This window comes from Manacus vitellinus, unplaced genomic scaffold (genome assembly GCF_001715985.3).
Source record: "Manacus vitellinus isolate BGI_N305 unplaced genomic scaffold, ASM171598v3 scaffold_22_pilon, whole genome shotgun sequence".
Taxonomy (NCBI): Eukaryota; Metazoa; Chordata; class Aves; order Passeriformes; family Pipridae; genus Manacus; species Manacus vitellinus.
In genome coordinates this window covers 9,804,919-9,819,746 of record NW_021939632.1, presented here as the reverse complement: position 1 = coordinate 9,819,746, position 14,828 = coordinate 9,804,919, and the positions used below count along the sequence as shown (strand labels likewise).

At 41.0% G+C, this 14,828-nt stretch overlaps 1 protein-coding gene across 1 annotated transcript in view; it reads left to right on the top strand.

Moving 5' to 3' along the window:
* Window positions 1–8,681: 8,681 nt before the first annotated feature.
* LY75 (lymphocyte antigen 75) overlaps window positions 8,682–14,828 on the top strand; it is a 45,567-nt gene continuing 39,420 nt past the window's right edge. The window contains 6 exon segments of the mRNA XM_018072555.2: window positions 8,682–8,690; window positions 10,279–10,455; window positions 10,457–10,496; window positions 12,716–13,090; window positions 14,050–14,223; window positions 14,478–14,642. Coding sequence (XP_017928044.2) covers window positions 8,682–8,690; window positions 10,279–10,455; window positions 10,457–10,496; window positions 12,716–13,090; window positions 14,050–14,223; window positions 14,478–14,642 — 940 coding nt within the window.

Here is a 14,828-nt window from a genome sequence, read left to right as displayed (position 1 = left end):
ACGCTTGTGTTTAAATTTGTTTTGTTAGAATAATAAAATATGCTCTGACTTGGAGTCTTCGCTAACCTTTGCTTTTAAAGTCAAGACTCTTGGCTTCCTTTTTACTTGTTCCTAATTTGCCATGTCTGTCACGTCCTCTCTGGCAGGGCTTGTGGCTATAAAAATGTGTGGGAGTAAAGGTTAAAGATAAATGCTAGGTTTAACAAATATGGTTATTCTTGCTCTATGGATATGCTTCCAAAGTTAGTGGTTGGTTCATCTTATTTTTAAGGTAGGATCACATTCCATGTCTGTGCCTGAGTTAAAGTTAAAATCAATATACTTTTAGCACCTTGTCTCCCTGAAGACTTCGGTTTGTCAGCTCAAGGGTTGGATTCATAAAGGGAAAACAGTTTAGCTGTCGGACTTTATACCAATAAGTAAACATTCAACAGGTCACCATGAGGATATGAGTGAGACTGCTCCACTAGTAGCAGTACTTGTTTGTGGGACACAGAAGAGAGATACATAAATTCCACTTTGTGCTCTAATAAATATTTCAGTGCTTTGAATAAAGTGCATCAGCTCCAAAAGGAAACACTGAGCACTCACTTTAGCCTGGTAGTTATTGAATTAATCTGGATCAATTTAGGTTCAGATTCGTCCTAGAAAAAGGGATTGAATTTGAGTCTGTCATAGCAAAGATGTTCAAACTGTCATGTATTTCTTAAAAAGGGCACAACAGCATCTTTTCTTTCTCTATCTGGGAACTTTCCTAGGGGAACAGTGCTTTGACACAGTTTAGAGAAAAGTGAGGACATGAATAGCTCTGCACTGTTCAGACTTCTGCAAGTGTTTTGGCAGCAAAAGGAAGACTAGAGAAAATGTGAGCCTGGTGCTGAGTAGGGTGGTGGTAACACAGGATGTGGAAAAGTCAGAGGTACTCAATTCCTTCTTCATCTATCTTTACCAGTAAGATTTGTTTTCAGGAATCCCAGGCCCCTGGAGACCAGTGGGAGCATCTGGAGCAATGAAGATTTAGCCTCTGTAGAGAAGATTGAAACATTTAAACAAGCTGGACACAAACAAGTCCATGGGACCCAGTGGGCTGCATCCACTACTACAGGCCAGTCAGCATTATCTCAATACCCAGGAAAGTTTTGGAGCAAATCATTCTGGAAACCATTTCAAAATATATTAAGAACATGAAGATGATTGGGAGTCATCAGTATGGATACATGAAGGGGAAAACCATGCCTGACCAATCTGATAGCCTTCTATGATGAAATCACTAGCTTGGTGGATGGAGAGAGAGCAGAGGATGTTAATTATCTTAACTTTAACAGGGCTTTCATCACTGGCTGTATCCTTATTAACCAACTGCTGACTAGACAAGTAGATAATGAAGTAGATTGAAAACTGGCTGAAATGCCAGGCTCAAGAGATTATAATCAGTGGCACAAAATTCAGCTAGAGGCCAGTCACTAATGGTATACTCCTGAGATCAATGCTGGGACCAATATTGTTGAACACCCTCATTAATGATCCTGAATAATGGAACAGAGTGCACCCTCAGCAAGTTTGCAGACAGTTGAAGACTAGGAGGAGTAGCTGATACACCAGATGGTTGTGCTGCCATTCAGGAGGATCTTGGCAAGCTGGATAAATCAGTCAAAAGGAATTTCATGGAATTTAACAAAGAGAAATGCCAAATCCAGCACATGTTGAGTAATGCCCCCTCACCACCACCACCACATTAGTAGGGGCTGAGGACCTACTGGCTGTGAAGTAGCTTTACAGAAAAGGACCTGGGAGCCCTGGTGAACACCAGCTTGAACATGTGCCAGCAGTGTGCCCTTGTGGCAAAGGTGGCCAACAGTATCCTGGACTGCACTAGGAGGAGCATTACCAGCAGGCTGAGGTGGGTGATCATTTTCCTCTACTCAGCATTAAGACACATTTGGAGTGCTGGATCTAGTTATGGAGTTCCCAGTGCAGGAAAGATATGGTTTTACTGGACTGAATCCAGCAAAAAGCCACAAAGAGGATTATGGGACTGGAGTGTTTGTCATGTGAGGAGTGGCTGGGAGCTAGAGGAGAGAAGGCTCAGGGAGATCTTATCAGTGGATCTAAATATCTAAAGTTGGGGAGAGTAAAGAAGACGAAACTAGACTCTACTCAGTAGCATTCAGGGAAGGAACAAGAGGCAATAGGCACAAACTGACCTACAGGAAATTTTTTTTTAAACAGAAGAAAAAGGTGGTTTTTTTTTAATTTGGTGTCTATCAAACACTGGAACAGATTGTCCAGAGAGGTTGAGGAGTCCCCATCTGTGGTGATACTCAAAATGCAACATCGATCAGCCCTGGGCAATCTGCTCTAGTTGACTCTGCTCTAAGCAAGAGGGTGTGGTGCACTAAGCGATCTCTACAGATCCTGTGATTCTTTGACTTAGTTGCTTCAGTTCAACAGCATCTGAATATTTCTTCCAGGTTCACTGTTTATAAAGAGTTTTCTAATGTTTCCAAAGTTTTCACATGCTGATGGGACTAAAATTATGGTCCACAGGTTCCTGTGGGGGAAATTTAAATACTGCCCATGATAGATCCAGCCCAGGTTATTTCTTAAGAAACTTACAGACTTCATAGAATGAAGTGCTGCTGTTTAATAGAATATATATAAAAATTGATGGTTTAGTACTGTGGGCATATTATTGCCTCAAAAAATGTAGATGCACTCCTTAAAGTAATAGGACTATATAAGTAAGCATCAATTAAATAGATAGCTAACTACAACTCTACACGCACTTCATTACTACAACCTCCTGTTCATTTTTTTTAAGAATTTTGTGATTTATTTAGATACATTGATAATTAAGACATATACAAATCAAAGAGTGATAATAGTACTGTTTAGGTATTTTACTGGTTTTACAGTGTTACTACCTTTTTTTTTTTGACATTTAAAAATATAACTAAAGATGCTCATGCAGCATTGTTAAATATGTCTTCCATAAGCTACCATAAAGAGCAGACTTAGTCCTTGAGAGCCTCAACAAAAGAAAGAGAGTGGGCTTTGATTTTTCAAAACAGGAACAGGTTCAGCTTGGACGTGACTAATGATCTCCACAATAGAAGTATGTCACACGCAGAGGTGATCTCTGAAGTGACCAAATCATGAAGCCTTTATAGCTTAAAATCTACTCAGAAGTTTTGCCGAGAAGCTTATTAATGGTTAGTGTGCATGCAGAGCACTGCAGATCTGAGTCATAAGGGGTCTGTGCTGCTCTGTGCTATCTTCGTCTTTCACATCCCTCCTCGTGTATTCTGTGTCAAGCACATGAAACCAGCTCACCAGCAGTGATGAAAAGCTGATAGCAATACTCTCATAGTCTCTCCCTAATTTACCTGTGGTGTCAAGCACAGAGAGAAGTTCTATAAACTCATTTATATGCACTGTCCACCCACAAACTTTATCTCAAGTTGTGTGAGTGTTGAGTCACAGACAGGTAGTTCTTGTTCATGTAAGCTGTGGGTAATAACAAAAGCTATTTCAATCTCACTCACAGAAATGATGAGTAAGGTACAAATACAACAAAGCCCCCTCACATCAATAGAAAAATCCAAATAGCAAGTTCCAGTGAGGAGTGCCTGCTGATTTGTTCACCCAGTAAGAGCTTTCATCCGGATTAAAAAACAACTGGTGGAGCATATCAGCCAGATCACTCATCTGTGTGCTTGCTGACCTCATCAAAAACCTCTCTAGGTGCCTAGATGGTAAATACTACATTTAGAGAAGATGCGTTGGCACTATCCAAATATATCATATTTATCCAGGTGCAGACAAATTCTATCCTTTATTGCAGTTTCTACTGCTTTGCCTGGCACAGATATTAGGCTTGCCAGCCTTTATTATTGTTCATACTATTGCCTCTTTCCCGCCCTGGAATTTTTTTTAGAGATTGGTGTCACATTGCCACCCTCCAGACTCCAATCACATAGAAAGTATGAAGAGAAAGGTAGGCCCATGAGTAGATTTGCTCTTTCTCAGTGTTCAGCTCTCCCTTAGAAAGCTCAGATGCCTGAGGATTTTTTACTCTGTCTGCCTTGGATTATAGCCTTTCCCGGTTAGCACTCTTTGAGGAAAAGTCTCTGCTGACTCTCAAAAAGAAAGGTTCAAGTATGGGGATCATCTGCTTATTCCAGTGAACACATGCAAATACATCATTTAGCTTCCCTGGAAATGTTTTGGCCTCTCCTCTTTTTTTACTCTGCATTGTCATCGATCTGTTAGACTCCAGTGCGCTTCTTGGTCTTGATGTGTCTAAGGAAAGATTTAATATTAGCTTGGATTCCTTTTGCTAGTTGCTGCTCAGACTTTTTTATTGTTCTTTACCTCTGTTTTTCTTTAACATGTTGGTTTATGATCCTTTCTGTGTTTTTGCATTTGGATAAGACTTAAATCTTTTATTTCTAATAATCTACCCTGTGATGAGACTACTGGTGCCCACTTTCTGTTGCAAGTTCTGAAGACTTTAGTAGATGGCATACACTGATGCTGTGCTGTGCATCCTTCAGGAAGTTCAGCTCTACCTTTAAGAATTTGCTGTTCCTAGCAGCTCTTTTTTGTTTCCTCTTCACAAGCTTTCTCATTGCTATCTCTGTTCCGTTTGAAACTGGGTGCAACTGCTGTGATGCATGGCCTTTGTCAAGCCTGTGGGAATTTTTAATGTAAACACAGGAACAGAAACCATGAGCTGAAGATGTAGGTCAAGATCTTGCACATAAATAAGGACCAGACAAGGGGCTGCATCTCTTCTGTGGCTTCCCTGTCCTACTGCTCTGTGAAGCAGTATTGATGGAGTCTAATGTAGTCTGCATTACACAAAAATGCTGCAGTGTCCAGACAAGGGGGCATTACCTGAAGTACAGTGTTGACTGTATTTCCCACCCTCTTTGCCCATTTGATCTCTCTCAGCATACCCTCTCTGGCCTTCTGGTCAGGCAGGCAGTCTGCAGAATCAGGACTACATTTGCTTAAAGCTGACATTTTAGTCCACTGGCATTCTGTGTCACCTGCTGGGTTCCTATTTTGTTAATTTAATTACAAGATCTCAGTAATAAATTTCATTACCTCATCAGCACCAGAGGTGACTCTTACCTTTCCTGTATATTTTATATTCTGGTTCTGCTATGTCCTGCACGTGTGTAGCATGTCTTTATGTAAGACTAGACACTTGATTTCCCTCCACTTATTCATTGGATTTTTAGCATTTGTATTAGAAGTATGTGTTGTTCCAGTGTTTGTTCCCTCCTTCATCTCCCATTGGAAAGGCATTTTCCTTATTTTCCATTCCTCTCTCTGGCCTCTCCTGCACTCAGAAAGACACAATTTCTAAGCCTTTGCTGATGGCATATTGAACTGTGTGTTCCCCACACCTGCTGCTTTCCAGTGTATACCTTAATCAATCGCAACCTTTAAATGCCATCAGCTTAGCCCTTAGTGAGTCCACACTTCCCATACAGGCTCTTTTTATCTCAAAAGTGCTTCCAAGTTCAGATCAATCTGGATTTTCGTTCTTTAAACCATCCTCTCATGTACATATTGAAAGTTTGCCCTTTTTGGTCAAACATAAGGTAGTGGGGGCATTTTGGAGAGTGCCATTTGACTTGGATGAATTTTAGCTCCAAAAAATGTGAGACACAAAACTATGGGCTCTTCCCCAGCACTTTTAGGGAATTGTTCTGCTTCATATGTCTCAAAAAGTTAAGAAAAGCTTTTTAATTTAAAATTAGAAGGTCTTCCTTCTGAATTATTTTGTATTTGCTTAAAAAACATTTACCAAGTTATAACTGATTTTCTTTTAAAACATTCCTTCAAAGCATGTTTTTTGCAACAAATGTAATGTGGTACAAAATATCATCCGAGTTTCCAGCTCCCAATCATAATTTGAGTAAAAATCCCACACTGGTACAGTGACAACAGAAAACAGCTTTTGAGGAGATTGATCATATAAACTCTGCCAGTAGAGCAACTAAACTGAGGCACAATTTCTTTTAAAATTGCACAGTACAGGTGTCAGAGACCCCTTTTTAAAGTGCTACAAAAGAGTATCGTTTACCACTTTAAATTTTAAGTGGTTCTCTCAATGTTGAAGTACTGCTTATATTATTTTGTCGTTGTTCCAGGAACACACAGAGATCCCAGCAGGAGTCAAAGCCAAACCAACATCCAGAGAAAGACATTCCCCACTATCAGTAAAGATACAATGTGGATGTGCCCACACTCCTTTCTTTGTCTTATTTCTGAAGCCTGTTTCTAGTATTTCAGTGGGCCTTGTCTAATCTAAGTTTGAATATGCATCAGGGCAGAACCGGAGGCAGCGTTACAGAAGTTGCCACTGTCCCATTTGAGTAAAAAAGGAGGTTGGTATTAGAATAAAGGTAATTTTATTATTTCTGAAAGTTACCTACCATGTTTTGGGCAGTGGAAGAAACAGAACAGTCTCTCAAATAATAACATCTATATAACATCTAGCTATAATGCTGTAATAACATCTAGCCTATTTATTATGAATGGTGACACTTAAAAAGAGTCAAATGTAAGGGTCCCTAGCAATAATAAAAGCTTCAAATGCAATAAAACCCTCAAAACCTTGGAACTCATGCCAAAGATTCGTATAGATATTGTAGAAGAGATGTAAGAAATACATAAAAACTCAGCTGAGAGAGCATGTGATCTTAAGTTTACTGTGCAATACAACAGTTTCATAATGTGCTAAAAAGTTAAGCCGCTGCCACTGAAAGAGGAAATCTTGAGCAACAACAGAGAAAAAACATTTTTCTTTGTGTTCCCTTTTTACTAAAAACAAAACATTATTTAGTGTTGAAAATTTAGTAAGTCCTCAACATTTGTTAAAAAGGCAAGCCAGCAAATAAATTTAAATGTCCATGAAGAAAAGATTGTACAGGTGGAGTTAATGCAAAACTAAGCTGAAATTACTGCTTAAAGACCTCTCTGGATACGGCTTCTATCCAAATCAGTTGCTGGATGCTTTTCACCTCCTCTTTGAATTTTAGTGCCTTTTTCCATGATTATGCATGGAATAACTCAATCAGAGTAAACTTGTGTATCTCTCAAAAAATAATCCTTGGGCTTTTAGCTGTGCTTATGGTAAAAGTTGCAATTGTCCAGTTTTCTTTTCCATTAAACTCTGTTTAAACATGTCCAGGGCTGATATTTTAGATGATTAGTGGGCACTTTACTGAAACCAGAGTTGTGTTCTAATATTAAACTTAGCAGCAGGTAGCTGAAATCTTTGTCTGCTGGCTGCTTTGTGGGCATCATCACTTTCTTGGAGAGAGTCCTCTGCCTCAGGAAATAACTCTGCTCCTGTAACTCTTGTAAGCTGTCATTTTGCTGTTGAGTTTGGTTTGTTGTTTTTTTTCCTGTAAGGACTTAGGTATCGTAAGCACTAATGTTGCAAGGTGAAAAAAGTAATAGATAATTAGTGTTCGCTGTTCAGATGTCCCAGTTTCAAAGTCACTGCTGGGGGAAGCAGAGAAAAGCAGAAGTTGCCATCTCCAGAATCTCTTCCCGCTCTTGGAAGATGCTGGAGGTAACAACTTGTTGCTTTTCCAGCATTCCCTTTGTGCTCACTGGCACATATAGATGCACTCAACTTAGCCAGTAAAACTGGATTACTATGTGTTGATTGTAAAAGAAGGAGGAAGGTCGCTTATGCAAAGTACCTATTTCATGTGGTGAGCAGAAGAGAGATGGGGTGGAGATTTATGGATAGACAAGTGTTGACACTTTCTGCAGGTAATGCTATTGTTATAAACATATGGGCATAAAGGTAAAGAATTTTTCTGTTGATAAGCAACAAAGACTCCTGCTAGAAATACAAGGCTCTTAGTCATGATGTTGGCAACTCAAAAAGCTTTTTGACTGGAAAGGCAAAGTAGTCTGCTTGGAAGCAAAAGGCTGCTGTACATTACTGGCAGTTCTGTGGTTGGGTCTCTCTCATATCTGAAATTCTGTATTTTGTTATCTCTGCAGGCATAGTTGAAATTTGGTCAGCTCTGCTTTGAAGTGAGCTGTAAGTATTCATGAGGACATGATCATGTTTGTGACTTGCAATACAGAAATTGCTCACCAATTATGCTGTGAGTAATGCTGCTGTGAAGCTCACATTAAATTCAGAAGCTCATTGATAAAGCTAGGATAAATCTTTTAAGAAGTAGGCCTTGGCATTGTTATAATTTTGATAAGCTTTAGTAAAAAGCCACTTTTTCAATAACAGAAAATTGTATTAGAATTCCATGGGCTGGAATTCCATGGGCTTGACATACACCGAATTTCATTTTTTCCTGTATGTTCTTTCCAAAATTTGGATTGGTTGGTGGGCTCACCAGGGCTGTACATTGTGTATGTCCTCTCACATTAATGTTTGACAGAATTTAAGTACATGTGCATGCACACAAAACTGAAACTAAGAGGCACCAATACAAACAGCAATTTTTCCTATCCTTGGGTATTATTTACTTTTTGAGTCAGGATTGTGTATTATCAAGCATGGTATTTTATAAACCAATAAACAAAAAAGGACCTCAAATTGAAAGCGCATATCAGAGAACATGTTACATATGTTATGATAACTTAAGAGAACCTCCCCTCTATTGACACACATATTTGCTGACATGTGTTTGGTAAGTAGGATGCTGTTAATTTCACAGTTCCTGGTGTATGTTCAGTAAATATGCCCTGCACGCTAGTAGTTTAAAAGTTAAACTCTGCTACTCACCATACCCAAACTGGGACAGTCAGTTATTACATTGATAATAACATGCATTTGGAAAAGTTCATGGCAATGCAGGTTTCACACCTGCTTCTTGTTATGATGCTTTATTTAAAAAAGAGACACATCATCCCACCATGTATTTAATTTTAGTTTCAATAGCTTGCTTTTGTATGAGCTCACCAGTGGGAAATTTCTGCCTCACACTCTCTATGTGGAGACTTTAAAGCTTTGTTCTTATAAAAAATGAACTATTTCTGGTAGCACAGCTTTGATTTTCCTGCATCTATGCAGGAAAATCTCCTGAACTTGATTTCCAATTTTCCAAATACCTCCTGCCTTGGCAGCCAGGTGTTGCTCTGTGGTTTCCAGTGGGAGCAACTTCCATTTGCTAACTTGCAAGTGGCCCGTTTTCTTTACTGTCTTTCTATTCAATCCCCAGTCTGGAATACCCTCAAATCGTGTGTCCCCAGATGTCCAGATTCTTACATGATGGGCACATCTGAAAACATATAAAATAGACTGCACATTGCATTTCCCATCTTTATGAAAACCTAGTATTTCTTTCCCTGAACAATTGCTCCTCCAAGTCTAATCAAAATAGATTTTCCTAGCAAGAAATGTTTATTTCTTGTGACTTTGTGAATGCTTTTTTAAACAGCTGGAGCTCGAGCTATACAGCCATTTCAAGTCAGCACCAAATCACTCAGCATGCAGCTATAATATAGATATTTTATTTTACATAGTTTCTATCAGTTTCCCTTTGTTCTCTTTTCCTCCTTCCGGCCAACTGGTTCTTGACATCTTTGTGTTTTTGCTTTTGGTTTCTGTAATTTCCTGTAGCAAGCACCAAAATTTTGTGACAGTTATTTCAACTACTCACAGTCTCATCCCTTCCTCCCATCTCCCCTGGCAGGGACAGGTCAGAAAGTTGCAAGTTTAGCTGCTAAAATTTCCCTGTGGAAATTCAGCAGCTCCTGCCCTGGGGATGGCATCATGGTCATCACACCAGGCCTGACAGCTCATGGCCCCACGGCCAGAGGGGGTTGAGGATCACAGTGTGATGCTATAAAAATGTCTTATTTGTACAATTTTAGATGCTTTACTTCAGCGTATTTGTTAATTTTGGATTATTCTCTTCACTTTTTTTCTTTTCTTCACTTCTAGCACTTACACTTTACCTTTTCTTTTCCCCGACTGAACTTCTAAAAAGGTTTTCTTTTTTTGGTGGTTTCTTTTTTTTAGTTTTAACGCATGACAATTGTCTGCTTTTCTGTTTCTTTCTGGCTGTCTTTCTGGCTGTCTGGCTTTCTTTCCTCTGTCTTTCTTTCTTCCTCCTTTTTTTTTTTTTCCTTCTCCGCAATTCACCTTTACCCCCATGTTTTCACTTGCGGCTCCCCTTTCCCTCCCCTGCCTTTCACTCCCTCACCCGCAGCCCCGCTCCCGCGCCGGGCCCCGCCATCGCCCCAACCTCGGGGGCCGCTTCTTTCTCCTGGCAGGGTGGCCAATGTGGGGCGGGCTGGCGAGCGCGGGGCCGGCGGCCGGGCGCGGGCCGCTACGGCAGAGCGAGCCGGGAGCAGCGAGCCAGGCAGCGCGGCCGCTCGCGCAGCCTGCGCGCCGCGGGGGGACCATTGGCGCGGTCGGTGGGGCTCTGCCTGCCCTTCCGCGGCCTCGCGCCTGCTCCTGCTCTGCTGCGCGGCCAGAGGGAGCCCCGCAGGTAAAGCCGGGTGCCCGCCGTGCGAGGGGGAGGCGGTGCGCGGGGGGCGCGGCGGTGCGCGGCGGGACCTTTCTCCGCCCGGCCGGCGGCGGAGCGGCTGAGGAGGCGCTGGGACGGGCCTTCCGTTTCGGCCGCTCCGCCGGGCGGCAAAGTCCGACTGCGTGGAAACAACCTGGGAAACTTAGTAGGAACAGAGAAAAAGGCAGGCAAAACCCCGAATTTCCCTCACGGTCCGTGCGCTTCGCCCGGGGCGGCGCGAAAGCCGGTGCTGCCCCGCCGGCCTCGGCTGCCACGTTCCCGAAGGTGCCCGCGGGGCCGGGGCCGCCCCGGGCCGGGCCGAGGCCTTTGGCCGGACACCTCGGGGAGAGGAATAACCCCGACCCGGGCGGGTCCCCGGTAGGGCGTCCCGCCGTCCCCGTTACCCCCCACTTTGTGCGCAGGGAGAGGCAGGAAGGAGGCTTCCCCTTGTCCGAAAGCAGGTGGAAAAGTTCACGTTGAGCAAATTCTTGTGAGCCAAAGCCACGGCTTGGTGAGAGCTACTGGGAAGCAAGTTGAGCTCAGTTCACTAACTAGTTGCAGCTGACGTATTTTTTATATCCTATGTTAGTAACCGGGTAAGGTTTTTAGCTGAAGACGTCAAGTAAAACTTCATGTCCGGGAGTGTTGAACTGGACTAATTGGGTATTAAGAAATTGCTGTACAGAGAGATCTGATGAGACAGCACCAGCAGTTTTTCTGTGAAGGTTTTAAAAAGTGGTTTTCTACTTGACATCAGCATGAGGGTTGTGGGGGAAGAAGTGAAAGAAGATGTAACGTGTTTTCAGCCTCTTCTCACAAGAAATCGAAAAAAGGAAAAAAGTCATGAGGGGAGAATAAAAAGCAAAAAGCAGATATAGTGCCGGAAAAGCACAGCCGTGAAAGGTACCACAAAAGTGGGTTTGTTTGTTAAAATGTCTTAGTTAAAAGGCTGACAGGGACAGTTGGTTGAAAGGTGCTATTTAGAAATAGTCGCTGCAGTAGGTGGCTGACTTAGAGGTTCTTCTTTGCAGTGCCACCAGCTCAGTACTATTTAGATACTATTTGGCACTTACACAGGGAAAAATTCATGAGTATACTGGGAAGTAGTGGTAAAATTCACTGCATAACATCACTGAATATTTTCCTTGCTGTTCAGCCAAACCTGTTATTAACTCATAATAGAAAAATGCAGTAGGAATGTGATTGACAGTGCATTGCTATTAAATACAAAACACTACTCAGCAGATTCCTTATTTAAGCAGCAGAGAAATAGCTTTGTGGGTCTGGGACAGCCAAGGTCCATATGAGCCTGGTCAGTGAAAGTTTTATGCTGTGAAGCCATCTTTATGGTGGCACAGAAATAGCTTTAGGTCGTTTTTTTCGTGGTTAGCTTAAACCTACTGCCGCTTGTCAGAAGTGTTGTTGTACTGGCAGATGTGTTAGCTTGTAAGAGTAGGGTGATCCATATATTTTTTAAGTTGTATACTGTGCTTTTTTTTTCTTTTTTAAGACATACTGCATCACAACTGAAAATGAAACTTGTCACAACTGAAAATGAAACTAGGGTGCTTATATAATTTTTTAAATGATACTCCTAATCTCTGGTGGGATAATCTTTGTCATCTTTGGTGGTATCCTCTTTCTAAAACCCTTTCCCCAAAGCAGTGCCAGTTATTGTAGTAATACTGCAGTTGCACCCACAAACTGGTTCACACGTAAACCTGTCATGCTGTGTATCATACATGATAGCAGTTAAAAAAAACATAAGTGCTTACTAAGTGAAGATTATTATTAGTTACATTTTATGGTATCTGTAGTGTGTAACTTGTAGATAGCCATGAAGACTAGATACTTTACCTAGTAAGCTTGCAAAATTATCAGGGGTTGATCCAATCAGTATATGTTAAATAAAAAGGAAGAATTCTCATCAATAGAATTGGACTTAGAAGTCTCATTTTGTCTCTCTTCTTATAAAGACTTTGAAAGAGCTCTTTTTCCCTGGAAGTAAAGGGTACTCACTGAATATTAAAATGTACTGAATGTGGCTTATACGAAAGAGGTAGTTTTATGTACGAACAGCAGTTGCTGTACTTTTCTGGTAGCATCTCTCAGAATGCAATTACTCTTTTAAAAATGACCTTCCTGTGTAAATGATGCTGAATCATAGCCGTATGTGGATATTTTTTTTTGTTCTTACACAGGCAATGATGCTTTTACCATTCGCCATGACAAAGAGAACAAGTGCATACAAGTTAAAAACTCGCGGATAGTGATAGATGACTGCAGGGAGACAAGTGAAGCTTTATGGAAATGGGTATCCCAGAATCGCCTCTTTCACTTGGGGTCCAAGCAGTGCCTGGGACTTGATATATTCACAAAATCAGTGTCTCGACTGAAAATGGTTGATTGTAACTCAGAATTAATGCTGTGGTGGCGATGTGCTGATGCTTCCATCGTTGGTGCATCTCAGTACAAAGTGACTGTCAAGAATACCTATGTGACTGCAAGCATAAATGCAACAGACCAGTGGAGAAGCAGCAATTCCTCCAGTGATATATGTCAATACCTTTACTATGGTAAGTAAGTTTTTACAGGGGTTTGGAGATTTTTTATTTGTTAAGGGCTTTTTGAGTATGTCTGTGCTGACAAGTTAATCATGTGAAAAGACTGATCAGTAAAGCAATAGAATGTTTTGCTGTGGAGAGATACTGATATTGAATTTGAAACTTCAGTGGTCTTTAATAAAAATAACCATGCACGACTGCAGAAGTTGTGTTATCGAGTGTCTTTCTTTGCAGGTTTAAATCCCTCCCACCGTATTTGAGCGCAAACATATTTAATTATGAAATATCATACACCTTCTATCAGAACTGACACTGTCCTCTTCACCATCATAGGAATTTTGCTGTTTGCAGAGTTTATTTGCTTTGCTGGTAGCTGTACAGTCAAGTCCAGAGCACGCTGCTAGCTCGCAGCCTGCTGGACTGTCAGGAGCAATCCATTCGCTTTGGTGTGATAGTCTGTCCACTTGCCATGGAAGCCAGTCTCATTGGAAATCTCATGCTTGCTGGAAGAAGTGGTGAAAGCTTGGTTTACCATATTTAAAGGCAGAATTTTCTTTGTATTTGAATTGTTCAAAGTGGCCAGTCTAAAGAGCCCAGTAGGCTCCAATTTGAAATGTTTTCCCCCTCCTGTGTGTGTTGATTCCTAGAGCCTTGTTCTGAAGGACTCTGTGCAAACCACCCAGATTTCAATAGGACAGTGAATTTATCCCTAACTTACCAGGTTGGGGGAAACAAGTTTTTGCTGTTTCTCAGAAGAAAAAGTACAGAAAAATATTTTTGTATAATTTGTTTCAGTTCTGGCATTGCTGTATATTATCTGTAACAACAAGATACGGTATTTTAAGATCACAAGTGTGATTTGCATGGTTTTAAGTTAACTGTGTCTGTACAAACAGAAGCATTTTGCTGCCCTTTCCATCCCTGGGCATCTTGTGTATTTACTTCTTTTGTTCTTTTTTTTTTTCCTGCAGAGGTTTATACCAAAGATGGCAACTCATATGGAAAACCCTGTGAGTTCCCCTTTCTGTATAATAAGACGTGGCATCATGACTGCGTTCAGGATGGAACCCATGGGGGTGGGAAATGGTGTGCCACATCTGAAGACTACGCTCGTGATGGAAAATGGGGAATCTGCTTACAACCAGGCATGTTGGATTTCTAAATAGACATCCTAAAAGTGTTCTGTCACCTCACATATGTGCGGCTCCACCTCGGTGTAGCGTGTTGCTGTTAAGCTGGTTAAAAGCTTTTCTATTGCAGCATTGACTTACTCTGCAGTATTTTTGATGACTGATATAAAAGTCAATAGATCTTCAATATTCAAAAGTTTTTCTTTTGAAACGTTCATAATGTTTCCATACAGTTGTGGTTACAAGTACCTTCTGCTTCCTTTAAACAGAGGATGGCTGTCATGATATCTGGGAACAGGATCCAGGGTCTAAAAATTGCTACCAGTTTAATACACAGTCTGCTCTTTCTTGGAAGGAAGCTTATATTTCATGTCAAAGGCAAGGAGGAGATTTACTTAGCATCCAAGATGCATCTGAATTAAGTTACATACAAGGTAGGTGTAATTATTCACATACAAATATCAGGAAATCTTGATAAATTAACATGAAGTGGAGGCAGCATTTTAATTTCTATCCTAAAATTCTGGATTAAAACTTGATTGTACTTAAAATGTTTTGGTTTTCATTTGTGTAGCAAAACTAAGGTGCTGATCTCACTTTATGGCGTTTTTTAAATTTAT